This window comes from Chiloscyllium plagiosum, unplaced genomic scaffold (genome assembly GCF_037043375.1).
Source record: "Chiloscyllium plagiosum isolate Xiang-an unplaced genomic scaffold, Cpla_swu_hap1 HiC_scaffold_10, whole genome shotgun sequence".
Classification (NCBI taxonomy): Eukaryota; Metazoa; Chordata; class Chondrichthyes; order Orectolobiformes; family Hemiscylliidae; genus Chiloscyllium; species Chiloscyllium plagiosum.
The window spans coordinates 31066112-31090808 of NW_028270148.1; the positions used below are offsets into that span (position 1 = coordinate 31066112).

The window sequence follows — 24697 nt, forward strand, 5'->3', positions numbered from 1 at the left end:
ATCTAGATAATAAAAATACCTATGTCAGGCTCCTACTTATCGACTACAGCTCTGCCTTCAATACTTTAATCCCAACCAAACTAACCTCAAAGCTCTGAGATCTAGGTCTCAGCTCCAACCTCTGCAACCGGATCCTCAGCTTCCCAACCCACAGACCACAATCAGTAAAGATGGACAACAGAACATCCCCCACAATAATCCTCAACACTGCAGCCCCGCAAGGATGTATTCTCAGCCCCTTAATAATTCCTGTTAAAGGGCCTTGGCCCAAAACGTCGATTCTCCTGCTCCTTGGATGCTGCTTGACCTGCTGTGCTTTTCTAATGTTGTCCCTAATGTACTCCCTGTACACTCACGACCTTGTTGCCAAATTTTGTATGAATACCATCTACAAGTTTGCTGACATATTAAAATAATGATGAGTCAGAATATGGGAAGGAAATAGAATGCTTGGTGTCATGGTGCAATGATAACAATCTCTATCTCAATGTCGGTAAAACAAAAGAACTGGTCATTGACTTCAGGAAGAAAGGACAAGGGCATATCCCCATTTCCATCAATGCAGCTGAGATGGAGAGGGTTGAGAGTGTCAAGTTCTTAGGAGTAACAATAACCAGCAATCTGTCCTGGATCTCTCATGTAGCTGTGATGGTCAAGAAAGCACAACAATGCCTCTTCTTCCTCAGGAAGCTAAGGAAATTTGTCATGTCCATAAGGATCCCCAGCAACTTTTACAGACGCACCATAGAAAGCATTCTATCCAGGTGCGTCACGGCTTGGCACAGTAACTGCTCTGCCCAGGATCATAAGAAACCACAGAAAATTATGAACGCAGCCCAGTCCATCTCCCATCCATTGACTCCATCTACACTTTTCGTACCATGGATTCCTCCCACCCCAGCAGAAAATACAGAAGCTTAAACACACTTACCCACAGGTTTGAGAACAGCTTCTTCCCTGCTGTTACTAGACTGCTGAATGGACCTCTCTAATTTCAAATCTAATGTTGATCTTGCTTTGTACACCTCCTGTGCAGCTGTAACCTTGTATTCCTCAATCTGTCTAAGCACCCTGTGAGTTATCTGTCCTAGTTCATAGAATCCTTATAATGTGTAAGCAGGCCATTCAACCCATCGAGTCCACACTGACCTCTGAAAAGGGTCCCATCTAGACCCATTCCCCCCCCACCACCACCACCACCACTCTATCGCTTTAACCCTGCATTTCCCATAACCAATCCACCTGACCTGCATATCTTTGTGACTGGGAGGAAACCAGAGTACCCAGAGGCAACCCATGCAGACACGGGGAGAATATACAAACTCCACAAGGACAGTCGCCCAAGGCTGGTATCAAACCATGTCCCTGGTGCTGTGAGGCAGCAGTGCTAACCACTGAGCCACCGGGCCATCCTTGCATACTATAATCTCCATACACTGCTCACAAAACAAACCTTTTCACTGTACTTCGGTGCATGTGACAACAATAAATCAACCCAAAGTCCAGCACATCCTCTGAAAGTTCCTTCCAAACGCAAACCACTCTCTGTATAAAAAAGTTTTCCCCATGTCTTTTTTAAACCTTTTTCCTCTCACCTTAAAAATACAATCCTTAGCTTGAAATCCCCCGCCAATGAATTTTACTTGCCACAGTTTGGAGGTCTTGGGCGTCACCATATGAATGGTCACAGTCATCTCCTGCTAAGACAAGGAGACAAGTCCGTGGTGGTGGTGGTGGTGGTGTGGGGGTGGATGGGATGACCTTTGGCCATCTTCCTTGACCCTCTCCAGTCTATTCTGGGTTGTTTTCTCTTGGAATGAGACAATTGAGTGTAATCAACGTGGACAGCACAGCTTTTTGTGCAGGTGTGGGAAAGGAGGGGAGGTGTGCCAAGTGAGTGAGTGACTGAGGCGCGGAGGGAATGTGGGGTTCATAGTCTGGGAGACCGAGGTGGACATCAGTGAATGAGCGATGATGTTGTAAGAGTGATAGAGCATGAGTCTCAGTGTGAAGTAGGTGCACAGTAGAATTAGATTAAGTGTAAGGTAGCAGAGGGAAGATGCTTGTCTTTTCAAAGATGGAGTTGAAAAGCTCTTTGACCTGCATTGCTGGGTGATCCTCTGGACTGTGGACCACGCATTGACACTGGTGACCACCAGACCAGGCTGGTAGGGAATGGTGCTGTGGTCTCTGCTAGCAGCCTATAGGAAAGTGGATGGCCCACTTCTCCACTAACCTGTCCAACAGGACCTCCAGACCCCTACCAGAACACTGGGCTACCACCTTGACTCTGTCAACCATCTCCATGGCAATTCTTACCATAATGCAACTGCAAGAGACCGTTCCTGTTTTGCAGCAGTTGTCCTGATGTACAGTTTAAATATAGCAGTGGTAGCAGAAATTCCAGAGGAATGTGAACTCCCATTGCTGGTGAGTGCCAATAGAGGCATGGGACTTACATACTGAAGTGAGCTGCACAGAATAGCATAAGAAAACCTGCTCAACTCACACAGAGTGAAACACTCTATGAAACTCCCTAAAACTGCAACTCTAGCCTATAGTATACTCTCAGACGAAATATAGTCTCGCAAAGAAATCAAAGGTTAACAGATGTAGGTGATATCATTATCACAGATCATAATGGGTGTTTTGAAAGAGGACTGATATAGCTAAAGTGACTGGGGATGTAAATCCAGTGGCTGCCTGGAAAATAACTCTGGAAAGTCACACCTGCCGGTGTCAAAGAATTTCAAAGAGAGAAAATGCTTGACAAATTGAACTGTAATCCTGCGAGTATCTCAGAGTGAAAACAAGCAATCTAGATGTGAGCCTTATTTGCATTTTCCCCATTCCAAACAAACAAGCTTCAAATCTGGTCTCTGTGTGTTAGTGGCCTGATCTCCTAAACTGTGAATTAGTGTCTTGTGAAGATCACAGCTTTGAGAACAGCAATTAAACACCCCTACAACAGGTTCAAAGAATGACTGTCACTCTGAGTGCTGCCAGGCACCATTGAAAGGAACCAAGACAAAAAAATTCCACTCAGCCTGCAAAGCCAAGAACCGTGTTCAACTGATCAACTCCCAACATCAACAATATCAGCAAATGATGCCGTAACAGCTGCCATGTTTGACTGTATACTCTTCATGAAAGACTCAGTCTGGTGCATATAATTTTTAACATTCACCTTTTGGTTGGATTAACCTTTCTTTACTGATCTGTGTGCATGTGTAACGTTATTGTTTCACTTAGCATTTAACAGCTCATTCCACCGAGAGAGTGGTGTGTTTATGGAATGAGCTGCCACAGGATGTGGTGGAGGCTAATACAATTACATTATTTAGAAGGCATCGGGATGGATATATGAATAGGAAGGGTTTAGAGGAATATGGGCCAAATGCTGGCAGTTTGGACTTGATCAGTTTCGGATATCTGGTCGGGATGGACGAATTGGACCAAAGGGTCTGTGTCTGTGCCATACAATTGTCTCTGTGACAACTAAACTCTTTTGTTAACTCCTTTAAAATGCAAGTTTGTTTTGTCTAGGAGAATGTAATCCACACGGGAGGGAATCACTTATAAATTAACCTTGTTGTGACTAATCATAGGAGTGGGTGAAAATGGATTGATGTATATCAATAAATAATGGAAATAATCTAAGAAAGTGAGAAATAGTGATGCAGGAATTACAACAGTTTCTGTTGTATTGCAGTGAAGTATATTTGCTAATTTTGACAAAAGGTTTCCCACTTTATTTTGCTGATATTAGTGAATGAAGGAAGTTATAGCCTTACATCATTAATTTTAACTCAATTATTTTGTCGATTTTTGGGCAATTGATTATGTGAGCAGAATAATTTATCACTGTTTTATTCTTTTAACCTTTTAAGTTCACTTTTCAAGGTTGTGCAAATTAAATTTTCAATCTAACATTAAACCATTACATTCCTTTTGGGACAATGGCCTACTATTTCGTATAGCCAGTGAATGAAGCAGTTAATTATCCATTTTAAAAAACTATCCATGACAGACATTTTATACATCCAGACTTCAAGGTCATCCTGTGGGATCCTAGTCCACAATGTCAATGATTATTTGAAATTCCTCTGTCTGCTCTCCTAACAGAGGTACTAACCCACCAAATAGCTGCATTGACATCTTCATTGTTATCTGAAAATGAAATGCCAAAACCAGAACATCTTGTGCTTCCAGTAGAGTAACTACAAATTGCAAAAATATTTATCAAAGCTTCTTTTGCTCTGGGAAAGAACAGCTGTATCATTTTTTGTCAGCATTTGATCTACATAAGTGATGTATTAATATATATTAATGTAGCATTTCCTTTTAGATCTACAAGTTACTCAAAGCAAGGCTTAAATATCAATCCAAATAGCCATATTATGCTATGAAGTATGAAACATATTCAGTTTTTGCCTGCAAAGTACGGCTGATTAACAGTAATATATGAAACTGTTTGAATTTACTTTAAAGGCTGAGAAAAAGCAGAGATAACTTCATCTACTGGCTGGTTTGCTGAACTACCACTTTACTGTCATAATGTTAGACACTTCCTTTAACATCTATCACACAGAAGGATCATACTTGTTTGTGTTTGATTCCACAGGGCTAGTTATTACAGAAAGGGTGGTCGTGCCATGCTCCCAGTGAAATGGATGCCACCAGAGGCCTTCATGGAAGGAATATTTACTTCAAAAACAGATACTTGGTATGTGTGTTTGAGCGCACGGTTCCTGAAAAAAAAGAGTAAAAGGAAAGGTTAAGGTAACAACTGAATTAACTTACCTCAGGTTAGCAACTTTAACAAGCTTTACTGTGCTGACAGCTTAATCACAGACCTACAACTGACGAAGGAAAAAGAAAGATTTTCCAATAGTTTCTACAGAGTAGCGGTCCATTGTAAGCACTGTCCTTTCACCATGCCCATTATATGAAATGCATCACATGAATTTCAGCAATCTCTACCCATTCCTAGAAAGCAAGCGCACTACAGCTCAGACTAATTTGGGTCTCAGTTGGTAATCTCAGTCAACCACAATAAACTACATTAAAATAATGCCTTTAGTTCAAAGAACTGTCCCAAGTTACTTCACAGGTACATGAAGGGAACAGGTGCTGAGCTGAAGGGGGTAGGGTGTCCAAGAGAGGCAAGTATGCAGTGGTTTTAAAAGGAAGGAATTGCAGAGAGTGGGACCAAGACAACTAAAGTAATGACTATGGAATATTGGGCAAAAGAAAAGGGAATGCACAAGGGGATAGAATCTTCAGAATTGAGTGTTGTGGAACTGTTTCTAGCTCGTGTAGGGTAAAGAGATACGATGAACTAGGGTCAGGACGGGTTGAAAGTCAAAGAAAACAGTTGAGTAAAGTACAAAGGAAGCAAAACAACAGAGGCCCTAGAGGAGTATAGAAAATGCAGGGGGAGCTCAAGAAAGCAATTATGTGAGCAAAGAGGTGATATGAGAAAACAGGGGCAGGCAAGGTTATGGAGAATCCCAAAATATTCTTCAAGTATATCAAGCGAAAGAGAATAACAAGTGATAGAGTAGGGCCGATTAGTGATCAAGGGGCAATCGGTGCTTTAAACTGGATGATATTGGTAGAGTGTTAAAGAGCACTTCACATCTTCACTTCACTTTACTCTGGAGATGGAGGATGTAAGTACAGAATTCAAGGATGTGGACAATGAAGCTCTCGAGCAAATTGATGTGATAAGCAAGGAGGGATGGGAGGTTTTGGTGGATTTAAAAGTGGATGAATCCCCAAGTCCAGGTGAATTGTATCCCAGGCTTTTGTGTGAGATGTTGTATCCAGCCCTGAATTAAATTTGCAAACTAACTTTGGCCATGGGGGACCTGGAGGACAGCTAATATGGTTTCACTTTACAAGACCAGGGAACTATAGACCAGTGAGGCTAACGTCACTGGTAGAACAACAATTGGAAAGAATAGTGAGGGAGAAATTAATCTCCATTTTGAGAGGCAAGGTTTGATCAGGGATGGTCAGCATGGTTTTGTCAGGGGGACGTCATGTCTAAAAAACCTGGTGGAATTTTTCAACGAGGTGACCAAGTATTTGAATGAGGCAAGGGCAGGTGATGTAGTTTATATGGATTTTAGCAAGGCCTTTGACAAGGTCCAACATGGGAAACTGACAAAGCAGCTCACGGGATCCAGGGTAACTTCGTCAGTTGGATTTGAAATTGGCTCAGGGACAGGAGACAGAAGGTAGTTTTATGGGGCTGTTTGTGTGACTGGTGCCCAGTGTATAGTGGCATACCACAGGAATCCCCTCCCTGTGACAGTCCCTAGTCTGGGCCCCCCCCTTCCCGTTTCCCCCCTAGTCTGGGACTCCCCTCCCCGTGACAGTCCCTAGCCTGGGACTCCCAAAAACCACGACACCCCCTAGTCTGGGACTCGCTTCCCTGTGACAGCCCTTAGTCTGGGAATCCCCTCCCCGTGATAGCCCCTAGTCTGGGACTCCCCTCCCCACGACAGTCCCTAGTCTGGGACTCCCCTCCCCACGACAACCCCTAGTCTGGGACTTACCGACCGGTGACATCCCCTAGTCTGGGACTCGCCTACTCACGACACACCCTCGTCTGGGACTCCACTCCCCACGACACCGCCTAGTCTGGGACTCCCACCCCCATGACACCCCTTTGTCTGGGACTCCCCTCCCCATGACACTCCCCTGTCTGGGAATCCCCACCCCACGATACCCCCTAGTCTGGGACTCCACTCCCCAAGTCAATCCCTAGTGTGGGTCTCCCCTCCCCACGACAGTCCCTAGTCTGGGACTCCCCTCCCCATTACAGTCCCTAGACTGGGACTCCCCTCCGCGTGACACCCCCTAGTCATGGACTCCCATCCCTGCAATACCCCCTAGTCTGACAACCCCTCCCCACGACAACCCCTAGTCTGAGACTCCCCTTCCCATGAAACCCCCTAGTCTGGGACTACCCTCCCCGCAACAGCCCCCAGTCTGGGACTCCCCTCCCCATGACACCCCCTAGTCTGGGACTCCCGTCCCCATGACAGCCCCATGTCTGGGACTGCCCCTCTGGTGACACCCCCTAGTCTGGGACTCCCCCACCCGAGACACCATTTAGTCTGGGACTCCCCTCCACGTGACACCCCCTAGTCTGGGACTCCACTCCCCACGACAGCCCCATGTCTGGGACTCCCCTCCCCGGGACACCCCCTAGTCTGGGAGTCCCCTCCACGTGACACTCCCTAGTCTGGGACTCCACTCCCCATGATAGCCCCATGTCTGGGACACCCCTCCCCACGACATCCCCAAGGCTGGGACTCCCCTCCCTGCGACACCCCCTAGTCTGGGACTCCTCTCCCCATAACAACCCCTAGTCTGGGACTCCCTTCCCTACGACAGTCCCTAGTCTCGGACTCCCCTCCCTGCGACACCCCCTCGTCTGGCGTCCCCTCCCCATGAAACCTCCTAGTCTGGGACTCCCCTCCCCACGACAGTCCCTAGTCTGGGACTCCCCGACCCGTGACATCCCCTAGTCTGGGACTCGCCTCCTCGTGACACACCCTCGTCTGGGACTCCCCTCCCCATGACAGCCTCATGTCTGGGACTGTCCTCCCGGTGACACCCCCAATCTGGGACACCCCCACCCGAGACACCCCTAGTCTGGGAATCCCCTCCCCGTGACACCCCCTAGTCTGGGACTCCCCTCCCCACACAGTGCCTTGTCTGGGACTCCCCTCCCCGTGACCCCCTAGTCTGGGACTCCCCACCCCACGACAGCCCCTAGTCTGGGACTTCCCTCCCCACGACTGTCCCATGTCTGTCACTCCCCTCCCCGTGATTCCCCCTAGTCGGGGACTCCCCTCTCCCGACAACTCCTAGTCTGGGACTTCCCTCCCCACGATAACCCCTAGTCTGGGACTCCCCTCCCCATGACACCCCCTAGTCTGGGACTCCCCTCCCCACGACAGCCCCGAGTGTGGAACTCCCCTCCCAACGACACCCCTTAGTCTGGGACACCCCTCCCCATGAATCCCCTAGTCTGGGACTCCCCTCCCCACGACACTCCCTTGTCTGTGACTCCCTGCCCCATGGCCCCCACTAGTCTGGGACTCCCCTCCCCGTGACAGTCCCTAGTCTGGGACTACCCTCCCCACGACACCCACTAGTCTGTGACTCCCCTCCCCGTGACACCCCCTAGTCTGGGACTCCCCTCCCCACGACACCCCCTAGTCTGGGACTCCCCTCCCTGTGACACCCCCTAGCCTGGGACTCCCCTCCCTGTGAGACCCCCTAGTCTGGGACTCCCCTCCCCGTGACACCCCCTAGTCTGGGACTCCCCTCCCCACGACACCCCCTAGTCTGGGACTCCCCTCCCTGTGACACCCCCTAGCCTGGGACTCCCCTCCCTGTGAGACCCCCTAGTCTGGGACTCCCCTCCCCACGACACCCCCTAGTCTGGGACTCCCCTCCCTGTGAGACCCCCTAGTCTGGGACTCCCCTCCCCACGACACCCCCTAGTCTGGGACTCCCCTCCCCACGACACCCCCGAGTCTGGGACTCCCCTCCCTGTGAGACCCCCTAGTCTGGGACTCCCCTCCCCGTGACACCCCCTAGTCTGGGACTCCCCTCCCCACGACACCCCCGAGTCTGGGACTCCCCTCCCTGTGAGATCCCCTAGTCTGGGACTCCCCTCCCCGTGACACCCCCTAGTCTGGGACTCCCCTCCTCACACCGGCCTTTAGTCCGTCTCAAAATTGATTTTCAGTTCGTACCTTTTGGCTCCCAAACGTATCTTTTTTCATATCAGATGATGTTTTTAAATTAAGAGTATTTGTAATTTAATAGATCTGTCCTATAATCTGTAATTTCATAGATGCGTCCTATATATTCATTTCGATGCCTTTTTAAATTCATTTTTGCTCCATGGTAAGGGGCGGACCCTTATTTACTGTTCGCATTTATCGGGAAGAGTCAAATGCCTGAAGATTGATGGGGATGGTATTGTGAACGCATGGTGTGCACTTCTCACAGACGCAAGGAAATCTCTTGCTTGACCAATTGTATTCTCACCTGCTAGTGGATCAGTGCCTCATGAGACAATGTAAAGGAGGGTGGAAACCGGTTAATTTATGTAAATTATGATCAAGAATTAAAATGGAGGACTTTAACTTGGTGACACAACTTGGAACTGGCTGAGATTTGCTGTTTCTTTGCAGGTCCTTTGGAGTGTTACTGTGGGAAATCTTTTCACTTGGGTACATGCCGTATCCCAGCAAGAGTAACCAGGAAGTGCTGGAGTTTGTCACAAGTGGTGGTCGAATGGATCCACCCAAAAACTGCCCTGGTCCTGTGTACGTAAATTACTATCAAATTGTTATGCATCTGTTCCCCTAGAAATTCTATCTCGGTATTGTAGGTTGTTTGAGTCTGTGCGGCCATTTGATCTTCTCTCAGCGTTGATGACATTTCACTGCAATTAGAACATAGAACAGCACAGCACAGGAATAGGCCAATTAAAGCATATTGTCAGAGATTAGAAAGAACTTTCCAGACAGCTTTGAGCCCTAAATGACAGGGGTAAATCTGTGACCGTTCCCAACCAGGATTTGAGCCCCACCTCCCCCGAGTTCCTGCCTGGCTACATCTGCAGGTTACCACTACTCGGTGTCCTGACTGCGGATGTAATTTTTAAAGTTTACAAGTTTAAAAATTTGGAGAGGTAGCACCTCTACCTCTCTGTCATTCTGGGAGAGACAGCCCTCTGCTTTTGCAGTGCTGGAGGATGTCCTAGTGGACCTCTCCCTTTGAGAGCTGAAAATGTGTTGCTGGAAAAGCGCAGCAGGCCAGGCAGCATCCAAGGAACAGGAAAATCGACGTTTCGGGCATAAGCCCTTCTTCGGCAACACATTTTCAGCTCTGATCTCCAGCATCTGCAGCCCTCACTTTCTCTCTCCCTTTGAGAGCTCCTGCTCACCGTTCTCATGCGGAACTAAGCTCACCCTCTAGCCAGTACTTGGTCATTCAACGCTGCATGTTTTTTCTCACACTGTGCAGCATATTGAACTCTACTTCACCCTGACATTGGGGGTCATGACGTACACAAACATGACCCCAGCCTTCCCATTACTGGTCATTTTAACACAGTGTACCTCTTGCATGCCCACTGGTCTGTCCTCGGCATGTTGCAGTGTTGCAGTCAATCACAGCACAAACTGGAGGAACAGCATCTCATCTTCAGACTAGGCACCTTACAACCTTCTGGACTCAATATTGAGCTCAATACCTTCAGGTTTCTGAACTCACTCCCATTTCTTCCCTTTCTTTCAGCTTTGCTTGTTGCATTCTCTGTCACTCTTCTCCCCTCCCCCTCCCCATCCCAGTCAGACTGCCTGTTCTTTTCAGTCCAGAGACAGAAAAACCACAAATGCTGGAATCCAAGGTAGACAGGCAGGAGACTGGAAGAACACAGCAAGCCAGGCAGCATCAGGAGGTGCAGAAGTTGACATTTTGGGTATTCTTCACCTCCTGATGCTGCCTGGCCTCCTGCCTGATCTTTCCAGTCTGTCAGTTAGACACACCATTGCTCTGCCATGCTCACATTCCGATCACTTAATCTGAACTATCAACATCCTTTCTCCCCCAGCACTCCACAACCCCCACTACAGTTTAAATGTCCTCTCTCCACTTCACATCAGCTCATGAGTTTGCTTTCTCTCCATGGATACTGCCTGTGATTTCCTGTGAGTCCTGATGAAGGATTACACCTGAAACATTGACTTCTCCACCTCCCGATGCTGCCTGGCGTTCTGTGTTCTCCCAGCCTCCTGCCTGTGATTTCCAACATCTTTTGTTTTCAGGAGAAATTCTTACCCCTTGTCTCAGTAATTAACCAGAGTTGAAAACTAATTTATTAAAGTATCTAACTTGACTCAAGCATAAAATGGTTGATTGTATATACTGGTAAGATATTTAAACTTGGTATATAACCACGCTCAGTCATATCAACTCCAAGAATTAGCACATTTTCATCCAACAAGTATTTGCAAGCAACATTTGTGTTTCTGAAGTCCATTCCAAAATAAGAAAAAGTGACAAACAAAAGAAATGAAATCACTTTTGCTTTAACTACTGAGAATAAGTAATCTTGGAATATTTTATTGTTATCTTGATATGTCACATGAGAATGAAGGAGTAATTAGAGAGTCTGGGATCCAGTTTAATAATTAATCCATATGTCCTGATAACACCCACAGCATTGACAGGGCTAATGGTGCACAGATAGACAACATTTCACATTAACTAACTCTTTGTAATTAAGGGGAATTTGCAAGCTGATTTATATATTTGTTCCTGTAGTGGTTATATTGGGAACTCTTTAAGAATGAAATGCATAATTAACATGTCAAAGTATGACTGTGTTTGTGTCCATAGATCTAACTTTGAAGTGTTACAGTATTGTCCTCTACTCTTTAATTTGTCAGTAGCCACATTGAAGTAATTTTAATGTAGGGCTGCCACCTTTTCCCAAGTCCAAACTTGACAAGGGCAGGATGGGGCAAGGGAGAGGGCGGGCTTGTGGTTTCAGCTCTGAGTCTTCCTTTGTTACTGGTGAAAGTTCTTGCAAACCTTAATGTCTGTTGCTTCCACAAATGCTGTTGTAGGTGATTCTTAAAAAAAGATTATGCCCAGTAATCTATTACTGCTGCTTGAAGGGTCAATCTGAAAATGCCTCTTAAAGAAGGAACTGGGCAGTGGCAATAGCTATTCCCACAAATCACTTCATGCCACATTTAAAAAACAATATAGCTTCCAAAAGGCACTATGTTGTCACAGGCCACTAAGGTTGAATGAGGCAATCTTACTTTGGGCTTACGTTTGTTACAGCGTATACTGGTGATACGTCAGACTATTGAGATTCACATCAATAGTTACGTTTCTTTTTGTAACACATATTTGAAAAATAAAGCCCTTCAGTGGAAGTCATTACAATACTAAAAGGAAAAATATATGAACTACTAACTGAACAAATATTAATAGATACCACTCACTTCTTCCTACTTTAACTCTTAATATTTCAGGTATCGAATAATGACTCAGTGTTGGCAGCACCAGCCTGAAGACAGACCTAACTTTGCAACAATATTGGAAAGAATTGATTATTGCACACAGGTAACCTTTACGGATATATGTGATTCTTCTCAGGTGAGGTTACATTTATCTAGGATTTTAGATAACACGAGCTCTAAGATTCGCATACTTTGAGGATAATGTGATGATCTAATCAACCAAGACTTCCAGAACTGTTCCACTAAGGATCTTTATAGGGGGCAAAAATGGGAGTTCATGAAATTTAAGATAAGTTGTTTATGTGATTATTATTCAGCTAGATGAAAGGAAATGAGGGAAAAGATCATTGTCAAAATCAATAGTTCCAGTTCATAGTTCATACTTCCAACTTATAGAGAAGAATTCCGATTGTACTAACACTCTGATGAAGTTATAATATAGAGACACAGAAAGAATTCAAAAGAAAATCAGAACATACCGTAAATTTTCGAGAAGTGAAAAGTGCTAATTCATTAAATTCATATCTATTTCTTTAGTATGAAAAGGGAGTTCTTGTTTTTTTCTCAAATTGTGAAGTGGAGAAACCTTAAACTTGCTTTGAGTTGCACACAAAGCTGCCCGTCTAGCATTTATTCATTACACTCATAGGTTGACCAGAGGCTGTTAGTGTTGGACTGGAGAAACATAGAAGGTTCAGAGCAGCAGGAGGTTATTTGCTTGTGAGTTCACATTCAAAAGTTGTAGTGGTGGAACTTGAACTAATGGGTCCTGATTTGTACCAATAAGTAGTGTGAGCATTTCTCTACTGCAGCAAAAGCACTGGATGAAGTTGAGACATGCAGGCACTGAACCCAGCATTTCTCATTTTCACAGGGGTAGGATTGGGGGGGTGGTCCATTGTTTATACATGCACAACTGCTAGAGGGAAGTAGCTGTTTAAATGACCAGTTAACATCACTAATTGAGATTTTGGAGACTTTGGTATCTGGAAGTTGGAGTGTGGGGATCAGATCAGAACATGTTTGTTCACAATGCGTTTCTTTTGGTTAGCCCTAGTCCCAGAATACCTTGGAGGTGAGAGTCAGGGCTCTTTTGGAGGTAGATGTCAAGAATCCTTTACAGTTGGAGTTTGGCATCAATTTTAGAATGGGACATTACATGTGCTTTGGGGCAGCTAACTGGATAAACGTTTGCGTGAAAGTTACATAAATGCTGAGAAGTGTCCAACATGTCAGCAAGTGACTGCAAGTTTCAACCTGCCAAAATAATGTCAACCAGTTCCAAAATGTATATTTATGAATCAGGGTGCATTTCTTAATGGAGTGTTTCCTGCAATATAGAAATTTAATTTTGTTTTTTTCTGCTATGTGCATATGTCCCTCAATGAGTTGACTTGGTAAGGTGCAGGGGGAAAGGGCTTTGGGCAAAACTAGACATGAAATTGGCAAAGGGGTATAAGGGGTGGATGGAAGAGCACGGAAAGAGGGGTGCAGGATGGTGAGCAGATAGAATACTTCCTATTTTAAACTTTAGTTTACATTTTGATCATGATACTGGAACTCCAACAGGCCTTTCTCAGGACCTGACAGCTTCTGAGGCATTTCCTGAGTCACCCAGCCAAATCTGTAAATTAACTTGGACTCAAAATCGATTTGCAGGCAAATGCTTTTACATAGATTAGATTAGATTACTTACAGTGTGGAAACAGGCCCTTCGGCCCAACAAGTCCATCGCGCCCCGCTGAAGCGCAACCCACCCATACCCCTACATGTACCCCTTACCTAACACTACGGGCAATTTAGCATGGCCAATTCACCTGACCTGCACATCTTTGGACTGTGGGAGGAAACCGGAGCACCCGGAGGAAACCCACGCAGACACGGGGAGAACGTGCAAACTCCACACAGTCAGTCGCCTGAGGTGGGAATTGAACCCGGGTCTCTGGCGCTGTGAGGCAGCAGTGCTTAACCACTGTGCCACCGTGCCGCCCACTTACATAAGAATATAAGAACCGGGAGCAGGAGTAGACCATCTGGCTAGTTGAGCCTGCTCCACCATTCAATAAGATCACGGCTGACATTTTCATGGACTCAGCTCCACGCACCCGCCTGCTCATCATAACCCTTAATTCCTTTGCTGTTCAAAAATCTATCCATCTTTGCTGTAAAAACGTTCAATGAGGTTGCCTCAATTGCTCCATTGGGCAAGGAATTCCATACATTCACAATCCTTTTGGTGAAGAAGTTTCTCCTCAACTCAAAGGTTTGGTTACAGAACCAAGATCTCTCCTAATCCCACACACACTTGACCTCGGAATGAATATCAGAGGCACAGCCTCATAACCAATTGACAACAGTCAGAAGAAACAGAGGGGAGGGAGTAAGCATGAAGATGTTCATTTTTTAAATCAAAAGGCCAGATAATTAAACAGCCAAGAACCAAGAAACTACTTTGAGGAACAATGCTTCAAAACAGGAGGGAGATCAAAGCATTTAACCAATTGTGATTACGATCCTGCACAACAGAATAGGTGGATGCACTCCTTTTGATCATGTCCAACTGGTGCACATCCAGTGTCTTTGCTCATAGATTTATGTCATTTTAACCTGATTCCTTCCAACCAGTGAGAGACAACAATACTCAGATGGTACCATTTTGAAGAGAGTAATATTCATTAAATAAAATGATTTGGAGATGCCGGTGTTGGTCTGGGGTGTATAAAATTAAAAATCACACAATACCAGGTTATAGTCCAACAGGCTTAATTGGAAGCACTAGCTTTCGGAGCGACACTCCTTCATCAGGTGGTTGTGGAGTGGCGCTCCGAAAGCTAATGCTTCCAATTAAACCTGTTGGACTATAACCTGGTGTTGTGTGATGTTTAACTTAAATAAAATGAGCATCATGATTGTTGGGATAGTCAGAAAGGAGAAAATAAGATGTTTAATAAACAGAAAAAAATTATAGACACCTCTAAGTAACAATTAATATTTTAGATAATTTTCCTTTCTGAAGGTTGTATTTAGAGTATGATCCCTTGGGTAGCTTCTAATGGAGTAACCTTTAACAAACATCTAACTGTCGAATTCTTTTGCTCATCTGGGAAAACAGGGCCTGATTGTTCATTTTACCAAGAGCTCCACTTATGTTACGGTGTGCTTTGTGGGGGTGTATTTAAGTCACAGGTTTGCCATGCGACCTGAGATCCAGTCTTTAATAATGTTTTATTTGTGCTTTATCCTAGGATCCTGATGTAATAAACACTTCCTTGCCTGTAGAATATGGGCCTCCAGCAGAAGAAGAAGGAAATGTTCCCGTGCGCCCAGATGATCCTGATGGACTAGCGCCTCTTTTAGTTTCACCAGCACAAGAAACCGAGAGCCAAGGAGCATCCACTGACCTCGCCCTGCCACCCCAACGTCCAACCAACCTCTGCCTTGGTGAACATCGGGTCAAATTTGTTCCCAACGATTCTGCCGTTGTACATACCGGAGGGCCAGCTGAGGATGGGTCTCATGTCAACAAGACGTACTCACAAATGAACAACTCTTCTGCTTTGCAACAAGGTAGGGGCTCCCGGAAAAAACCTACCAACCTCTGGAACCCTACATACGGGTCATGGTTCACAGAAAAACCTATCGTGCAAAACAACAATACTTTGACTGACAACAGACCACCAGAAAGGGAAGATTCTGGTTTCCATGCCAGTAGCAGTTCTTCTACTACCATCCCAAATTCCAGGCCACAGGCCTCTGCTGTTGTATTAGAACCTTCTTCTCTTGTCGCCAATACATTGGATGTGCCTCTATTCCGCCTGCAGCATTTTCCTTGTGGGAATGTGAGTTATGCATTCCAGCAGCAGCAGCAACAACAGGGATTGTCTCTGGAAGCTCCGTCTGTTTGTGCTACTCGTAAAGAAGATTACAACTCACACATTAGTAAAGGTTTACCTGCTCAGCAGGACCCACGTGTTCACCCGGTTGCCAATATACCCACTTGGGACTCAGGACTCTCTCTCGCAGAGGATGTAAATGTCACTATACTGTAAATAAGCAAAACAAACAGGTGGTTCTACTTGAACAAGCGTCACACCAACTAAACTAAAAAGCAGCAGCAAGTACTGTTTGGCATACGGGACTAGAGCAGAATTTTTATTTTAAGCTGAAAATATGGTGAGAACCACATGTGAATGTGAGGTAAACTCAGTGCTGTTAATGCATGTGAAGATATCAGGCCCATGTACAGGTAATCCAGGGCTGAGGTCACAAATATACAAAAGCCACTGCAACACCAACTGAGATAATTTAGAATTTTACAGTAACCTTTCAACCAAGATAGTGTTTTTGAGTAAAGATTCCACAACAGACAACGTGTACTGCATCAAGTTCTCCACTTGTACTTTTTTTCTGGATTGTGCAGCGGTCTCTTAGTTGCCATGTCACTATGTCCCTTTGCTCACTAGCACAATCAAGATGCTCCAAGGTAAAGAGATGATTACGTTTGAAAACTGAGGAGGATCGTTAGGATCTTAAAAGAACAATCTCGCATTTATACAACACTTTTCACAATCTCAGTATTTCAATGTGTCTCAAAGTACTTCCACTACTTTTTGTCATTTATATAAATGATTTGGATGTGAGCATAAGAGATATAGTTAGTAAGTTTGCAGATGACTCCAAAATTGGAGGTGTAATGGACAGCGAAGGAGATTACCTCATTACAACGGGATCTTGATCAGATGGGTCAATGGGCTGAGGAGTGGTAGATGAAGTTTAATTTAGATAAATGCAAGATGCTGCATTTTAGGAAAGCAAATCTTAGCATGTCTTATACATTTAATGGTAAGGTCCTAGGGAGCGTTGCTGAACAAAGAGATCTTGGAGTGCAGGTTCATAGCTCCTTGAAAGTGGAGTTGCAGGTAGATAGGATAGTGAAGAAAGTATTTGGTGTGCTTTCCTTTATTGGTCAGAGTATTGAGTACAGGGAGGACATGTTGTGGCTGTACAGGACATTGGTTGGCCACTTTTGGAATATTGCGTGCAATTCTGGTCTCCTTCCTATTGGAACGATATTGTGAAACTTGAAAGGTGTCAGAATAGATTTACAAGGATGTTGCCAGGGTTGGAGGATCCAAGCTACAGGGAGAGGCTGAACAGGCTGGGGCTGTTTTCCCTGGAGCGTCAGAGGCTGAGGGTAGAGGTTTATAAAATCATGAGGGGCATGGATAGAGTAAATAGACAAGGTCTTTTCCCTGGGTTGGGGGAGTCCAGAACTAGAGGACGTAGGTTTAGGGTGAGAGAGGAAAGATTATAAGAGAGACCTAAGGGGCAACCTTTTCACACAGTGGGTGGTACGTGTATGGAATGAGCTGCCAGAGGATGTGGTGGAAGCTCGTACAATTGCAACATTTAAAAGGCATCTGGGTGGGTATATGAATAGGAAGGGTTTGGAGGGATATGGGCCGGGTGCTGGCAGGTGGGACTGGATTGGGTTGGGGTATCTGGTCGGCATGGACGGATTGGACTGAAGGGTCTGTTTCCACGCTGTACATCTCTATGACTCTACTTCATAGTCAATCAAATAATTTTGCAAACAAGCCGCTGTCATAATGTAGCAGACTAATGTGAGAAGTTCTTTATACAAAATCAAAGAGAGAGCAAAGAAATTCAACACTTTCTAAATTATGGTACAATCTCACACATCGCTTATCTCTGCTACTGATCGCACTTAAATGTAAGGATCAGTGAATGATAACTTAATCTGCACATAGGTACCAGGCACTCTCACATTGGTGACAGCTTTCAGGAGTACATCCGACCCCAAGGTGTGCTTACATAGGGTGGTGGGTGCCTGGCCTTGGATTGTGTTCCATTCCCCTCCAACTCACCAGGAAACCAGTAAATGACATCATCTCAGCTTCCATAAGACATAGGAGCGGAAGTAAGGCCATTCGGCCCATTGAGTCCACTCCGCCGTTCAATCATGGCTGATGGGCATTTCAACTCCACTTACCTGCATTCTCCCCGTAGCCCTTAATTCCTTGTGACATCAAGAATTTATTAATCTCTGCCTTGAAGACATTTAGCGTCCTGGCCTCCACTGCACTCCGCAGCAATGAATTCCACAGGCCCACCACTCTCTGGCTGAAGAAATGTCTCCGCATTTCTGTTCTGAATTTACCCCCTCTAGTTCTGAGGCTGTGTCCACGGGTCCTAGTCTCCTCGCCTAACGGAAAAATTTCCTAGCGTCCATCCTTTCCAAGCCATGTATTATCTTGTAAATTTCTATTAGATCTCCCCTTAATCTTCTAAACTCCAATGAATACAATCCCAGGATCCTCAGCTGTTCCTCATATGTTAGACCTACCATTCCAGGGATCATCTGTGTGAATCTCCGCTGGACACGCTCCAGTACCAGTATGTCCTTCCTGAGGTGTGGGGATCAAAACTGTACACAATACTCCAAATGGGGCCTAACCAGAGGTTTATAAAGTCTCAGTAGCACAACGGTGCTTTTATATTCCAACCCTCTTGAGATAAATGACAACATTGCATTCGCTTTCTTAATCACGGACTCAACCTGCATGTTTACCTTTAGAGAATCCTCGACTAGCGCTCCCAGATCCCTTTGTACTTTGGCTTTATGAATTTTCTCACCATTTAGAAAGTAGTCCATGCTTGTATTCTTTTTTCCCTTTATAAGTGGGCACATATTGGTTTAAATTAAAATTGATTTTAATCTTCAGGGTCTGTACCTCTTTTTGGCAGAGAACCCCAAGGTGGTCCCATAGATATCCCACAGGGAGTCCAGTATAATTACGCTGACTACAAATATTGATCTTCTTCAAGACTAAGTTTGTAACAACTGCCAATGTATGGAAGTCTCAACTTCAGCCTCAAACCATGACCTTCCAAACTTCATTGGTCTGAAAAGGGCAGCTGGACATCCTAGCTCTTACAAATTCAAATGGAAAATTTGACCGGTATCTGCTGCATCTAGATTCAAGCTTATATTCTGGACCTTCTGCAGATTCCCACCTGCTCACTCAAGTTTCCAATGGTGGTCCACTGGAAAAATAAAACAAAGCATTACAGTCACAGCCTCCAGGAAAGGTAAAAGCCATTTGGTAGTATCAAACATTCTTGTAGTTAGCCCATCATGTAAGATCTTATGAGACCATTCATTCATCATTTCCATTCCAAAATCCATTTCTCTCCAGTTCCTGCTAAATTGGGAACTGTCTAACTTCTCTTTAAAGTCTTCAACAAGCAATATTCTCAACAAGTCAACAACTGTAAAATAAAGTATGTAGGCACAATGATTCCAGAAGCCAAAGTTAATGTACAGTGAAATTAAAATGAGTTGAAGGGCAAGGGATGTACCCATAATGTTGTATAAAGTGGAGCTTTGAGATAGCTGAGGAGCCCCCTTTGCAACCCAATTTGCCTACAAATGCAGTGTATGGCAAAAGAAAATCAAAAAAACATTAAACACAATAAAGCACTAAATATGTAAAAAGTGTGTTTATTTTTCAGTTTGTCCATATCTTAAAAACTCTGCAATCTTTTTCTGCTTAACATTCCAACTTTGGATGAGTGTGCTACAGTCTGTTGTGTTGTCAGTGTAGTCAGTCATGTTTTCTGTGTTTTTGTTCTGTAGTGTGAGATCTCAGGGCATCTCTACTGCCTTGAAACAGGTGAGTGAGCAGGCTGGCATTCATTGCATTCATCAGGGTCATTAGCTCCTATCTCCCCGGGCTCCATTGTTAAAGAACATTTTGCGTCTACAGTTCCAGTTGTTTAATGTACAGTATCATCTATCTCAATGTCATTTTCCATAGCTGCTTCTGCTGGAATTTCTTCACCAGCCTTCTGAAGATGAGCCAAAAAAGCTTCAAGGATTGGGTGACTTCATCCTACACCTCTTCAACCTTGCTGTCTTGTGCAGTTGTAACCTGTTTAAATCCAGTGCGGTTCAACCTGTTGGCAATTGTTGCTTCCCGTACCATGGGCAGCACAATAGCCATGATTAGCACTTTTGCTTCAGCACACCAGGGACCAGGGTTCAATTCCAGCCTTGAATGATTGTGTGGAGTTTGCACATTCTCACTGTGTCTCTGGGTGGTCTCGTTTCATCGCATGTGCAGGTTAGATGAATTGACCATGCTAAATTGCCAAGTGTTAAGGGATGTGTAGGTTAGGTGCATTAGTCAGGGGTAAATGTAGAGTAATGGGGTAGGGGAATGGGTCTGGGTGGGTTACTCTTCAGAGGGTTGGTGTGGACTTGTTGGGCCAAATGACCTGTTTCTATACTGTTGGGATTCTGTTCTATTCCACACCCTCTCATGAACATTGGCCTCTGTAACATTAGGTGTATTCCTATTCCTTATCAATAGCCTTAATAATCCAAAAGGCCAACTGCTGGCAGTAGTGGGTTTCAGATGCCTAGTTACCTCTTGATCCATTGGCTGGAGCTTGGATATGGTTTTGGGAGGCAGGATTGTCAGCTCTCACTCTTGAGGTCAGTGATGCCAGGGTGTGGGATCAGTTGTCTGTAATAATGATAATCCTTCTTTTCTTCCATTGACACATATGGTCATTTTCCCTAATGCATGTCCAAAAGATGCTGGAGGTTTTCCAGGCAATTTTATTGCCTTGTACTGTGGTGATAGTGTCTTAACATTTGAAAAGCAATGCAATGTGGGTTCTTGGACCTTCCTATCACAGAAGGCGGTAGTTTTTCAGTACTATCCTGGGTGGCACAGACCTGTGCAGTAATATGTTCATTGCTCCAATTTCCAAAATTTCATGTTATAAACATCAAAGTGTGACCTGGAAAAAAGATAGTACAACAGTCTGGTTGCATCCATGTTAAAAACGTCTCTTGGTGCACACTCGTTCAGGGTGTAGTCTCCATTCTATGACCAATTCTCTGTCATTGCTGTCATAACTCCACAGTCTCACCGCACACTGTGCCTTCTCTTCAGTCAGTCCAGTCATCCATTCCTGCAGGTGAACTCCTTGGCTCAGCCTCTTTTCCAAGGCATTCCCCTTTCCTGCAGGATTGGACCAGAGTTGGGATCATTCTTTTGCTCAAGCCACGTCAGCTGAACCTTTTCAACGTCAGGACAGGCAGCTGTTCTCATCCTCTTCCCTTCTGTGGAGAACGCCTAAACGTCAAAATGTTCCAAGGTCTCCACCTAGTGCTTCAAAATGGTTGGCAAACTCAATGGTGGAATTTCCCACCTCTTAGTGACATTCAACTTTTACTTTACTAACGTTTTCCACGCACTGGGTCAACTTAACTTTGTCTCCAAATGACAGCACTTTAACTTTCTCACAGGTTTAGCCACACTTTCAGGATCTGAACCTACATCCACAGGAGATGTTGATGCCAAATGTTGGCTTGCACTAACCTCTGGTTCTGCTCTCTGGAGTGGCCTAATTCTGTTCTAATTACTTGGCACAATTATTTGAGGAGCTTACTCAAGCCTAGCTAATCCTGAGTTGCCAATCTGAAAACCCTTTTTATCATAGCATCATTCTAGTAGATTTGCTATTCTGCCTGCAGGAACTGGTGGATACCTACAGTACGATTGGAATTTCAGATTGTCTGAATTTTATTGTAATGAGTAATTCTGAAGACTTAGATCATAAATAATGAACTGACCAGAAAATACACTAATTGGTAACTACTTAAGTTGGTTTGGTTGTCTCAGCGAGTATACAGCTTTGATTCTGACGAGATAGTAATCCTAATATCTATAACATATAAAATGTGACAATGTTCAATACTCCTGTATATATCTTTTTCCCACATTTAACAACTAAATTTCATCATGATGATTTCAGTTGTTCTGAATTCTTAATATTCTTTGCTATTTTGGAATAGCATAGGTTTAGGGTGAGAGGGGAAAGATATTAAAGAGACCTACGGGGCAACTTTTTCACACAGAGGGTGGTACGTGTATGGAATGAGCTGCCAGAGGAAGTGGTGGAGGCTGGTACAATTGCAACATTTAAGAGGCATTTGGATGGGTATATGAATAGGAAGGATATGGGGCAGGTGTTGGCAAGTGGGACTAGATTGGGTTGGGATATCTGGTCAGCATGGACGGGTTGGGCTGAAGGGTCTGTTTCCATGCTGTACATCCCTATGACTCTATGACTGTACGCAGTTAGTATTTGAATGTTAAAGTGACTAAACATATAAACTTCATTATTCCTTTTTTGTTTGCAAATCTCCATGCTTCATTATGAAAATCTCAACACTTTGGACTAGTGTCAATTCCATTTCAACCCAGTGGGATGTCAGGGATATTTGCCCTGAAGCATCATACATGAGAAGTATGTAGATGCACAGAATTATTCAGAATAATTCTCAAATTCTCTGAATAGAGTTTTTCCTGGTGTATTTTGAAAAATGTAATATTTAGAAGCATTTTATTTGCAACATGTTCAGGTTAAGTATCCTTGATTGTTGCCTTTCCATGTCGATCCCAGTTCAAGTTTGATAAATTAATAACAGAAAATGCTTGAAATTTCAGGTGATATCTGTATAGGGAAACAGAGTTGTGTTCAAGTCAACAGCTGGGATAAGTTAGAAATATTAGTATATTTGGGGTTTAATGGTCTTCTATGGTACAATATTGTTAGAACATCATTAAGAAACACTGTCCTCAACCTTAACTTGAAGAGTACTCCATCCTCTTTAAATATTGTAGGTCAGGCTCTGGAATCTGATTTACTATTTAAATGTAAGGATTGACAGAGGCTGCATTGGTGGCTTCCTTTGACAAGCAGAGTAAAAGGAGTCCATCAAGGTCAAGTTTTGTTTTCAAGTTACTTTTGCAATCAGGAGCAGTAAAATCAGTGCTTTCCCTCCTCAAGTCCTTCTTGTGCCAATGACCACTTATGTCCATCCAGCACGACTGCTTTCATCCACCTATCTGTGATTCACCCAGGTTCAGGTGAGAGTCTAAACTTGCAGATTTAATTCCAGCTGCTTCAGTTTGTGAGGACATAGGTTACTGGCACTGGCATTGGGGATGGGTCATTCCCTACTCCATATTCATTTACGTTTCTGAAGTGAGTGAATTAATTTCAAGGCAAAACAAAAAACAAAAAAACAAGGGGCCCACAAGCCAGAATTTTTTCCACAGATCAACCTCATAATTTTACCCTACTCCCCTCCCCACCAAGAAATACATCAGTGTGTTGACCTTATTGTAATGTCTGCTTCAATGCCTTTCCCCGATCTATTTTAGTAACATTTAACAAGGAAGATGGAAATCTCACTACCAGCTTTACTGACATTTACAGCAGGTCTCCAAAGTAAAACATCTCTAGCGTGTTAGAACAAAAGATTGACTCGAGGGTGACTTTCACTAGGTTGTAACATGATAGCTGCTCTGCTACATATAAGCCTGAGCCAGATTCAGGTCATCTACAAATAATTTTAGCACAATTTTCTCTGTAATCCCTGAAGTTAAATTTTATCTCACCTATTTATGTTTCTTCTTCATATTTAACTTGAAATAGCAAATGAGACTGGGAATCATGTGTTTGTATCTCAACATCAACTGGTATTTGTATGGGGGGGGGTGTGGGCAGGAATGTCTGTGGAGAATAAGAATGTATATACACTGGTTATTGCTTCTTACAGTAATTGTTCTGACTTTATGAAAACATTTGTCTACATATTATTGCACTCTAATCGTTAAGTAATTGTGTCAAGCACTTTGAGATATTTTGATGCTCTGTAAATGCAAATATTCCTTTGCTTAATTCAAGGAAAATCCTGTGTAAAGTCCTGTGAGAGAGTATTAAGTTCATTTAAAAAAAATGGATGTTATTTGACAGTCTGACCTTCAGCTGCCTCAGAGAGATCAATCTTTTAGTAACCAGGAAGCCAGCTTTTGACTTGCCAGTCGAAAAAGAATTGCAACTGACCAACAGAGACCAACAGGTTCACAAAGTTCATGTTCCACCTTGGGTGCAAGAACTACAAGCTCTAGGCAGCTAACAATCTCAAAGAAGGCACTGATATCGCTAAAGAAATATAAATGTCCATTATGTCTGTTTCCATACTGTTCAGAAATGTTGTGCCATGGTGAAACGGATTCTTTATTGGTTGATGCTGACTGCATGGTCACAAGCTTGAATACTCCATAACTTAGAACATGGTGGTGTTAATGTGCGACCTTTCTGCATAGGGGTCATCAGTTGCAACTCCTCCCTGGTGATCAGTTGGCATTGTAAAGTTACTATTAGATGCATGGCCCTATGATTGTTTCATACCAAGCATAGTTATCAGTTACAATGAATAGGTTTTGAAGTCATGTATTTTAAAAGAGCTGGATGTTAAAATTAAAAATCAATAAAACCTAGAAATTACAATATTACTGTAAAATGCTCAGTACATTTGTATGACATTTATTTATCAACTAGTTCAATAGAGGTATTAGCCTGTACATTTTAAGAAAGTTGACACTTTTCATAAAATAGTAGCAGAAGTATCTTGCAGAGTGTGAGCATTGCAAATAGTATTTCCTATGCTTAAAAAATAAATAATTATCTCTTCATTTCCTGAGTGGGGAAAACAAACAAATAAATTTTAA

General features: G+C 43.9%; 2 protein-coding genes across 2 annotated transcripts in view; one reads left to right on the plus strand and one right to left on the minus strand.

Annotated features, from left to right (window-relative positions):
* LOC122552709 (ALK tyrosine kinase receptor-like) overlaps positions 1–19924 on the plus strand; it is a 1076775-nt gene extending 1056851 nt beyond the window's left edge. Inside the window, exons 26-29 of the mRNA XM_087991243.1 lie at positions 4625–4726; positions 9228–9362; positions 12090–12180; positions 15323–19924. Of these exons, the coding sequence (XP_087847369.1) occupies positions 4625–4726; positions 9228–9362; positions 12090–12180; positions 15323–16126 (1132 nt within the window). The 3' untranslated portion in view covers positions 16127–19924. The remainder of the gene's footprint in view (positions 1–4624; positions 4727–9227; positions 9363–12089; positions 12181–15322) is intronic.
* LOC122552711 (CAP-Gly domain-containing linker protein 4-like) overlaps positions 1–24697 on the minus strand; it is a 433681-nt gene that overhangs the window by 116313 nt on the left and 292671 nt on the right. The gene's annotated exons all lie outside the window — the stretch shown is intronic.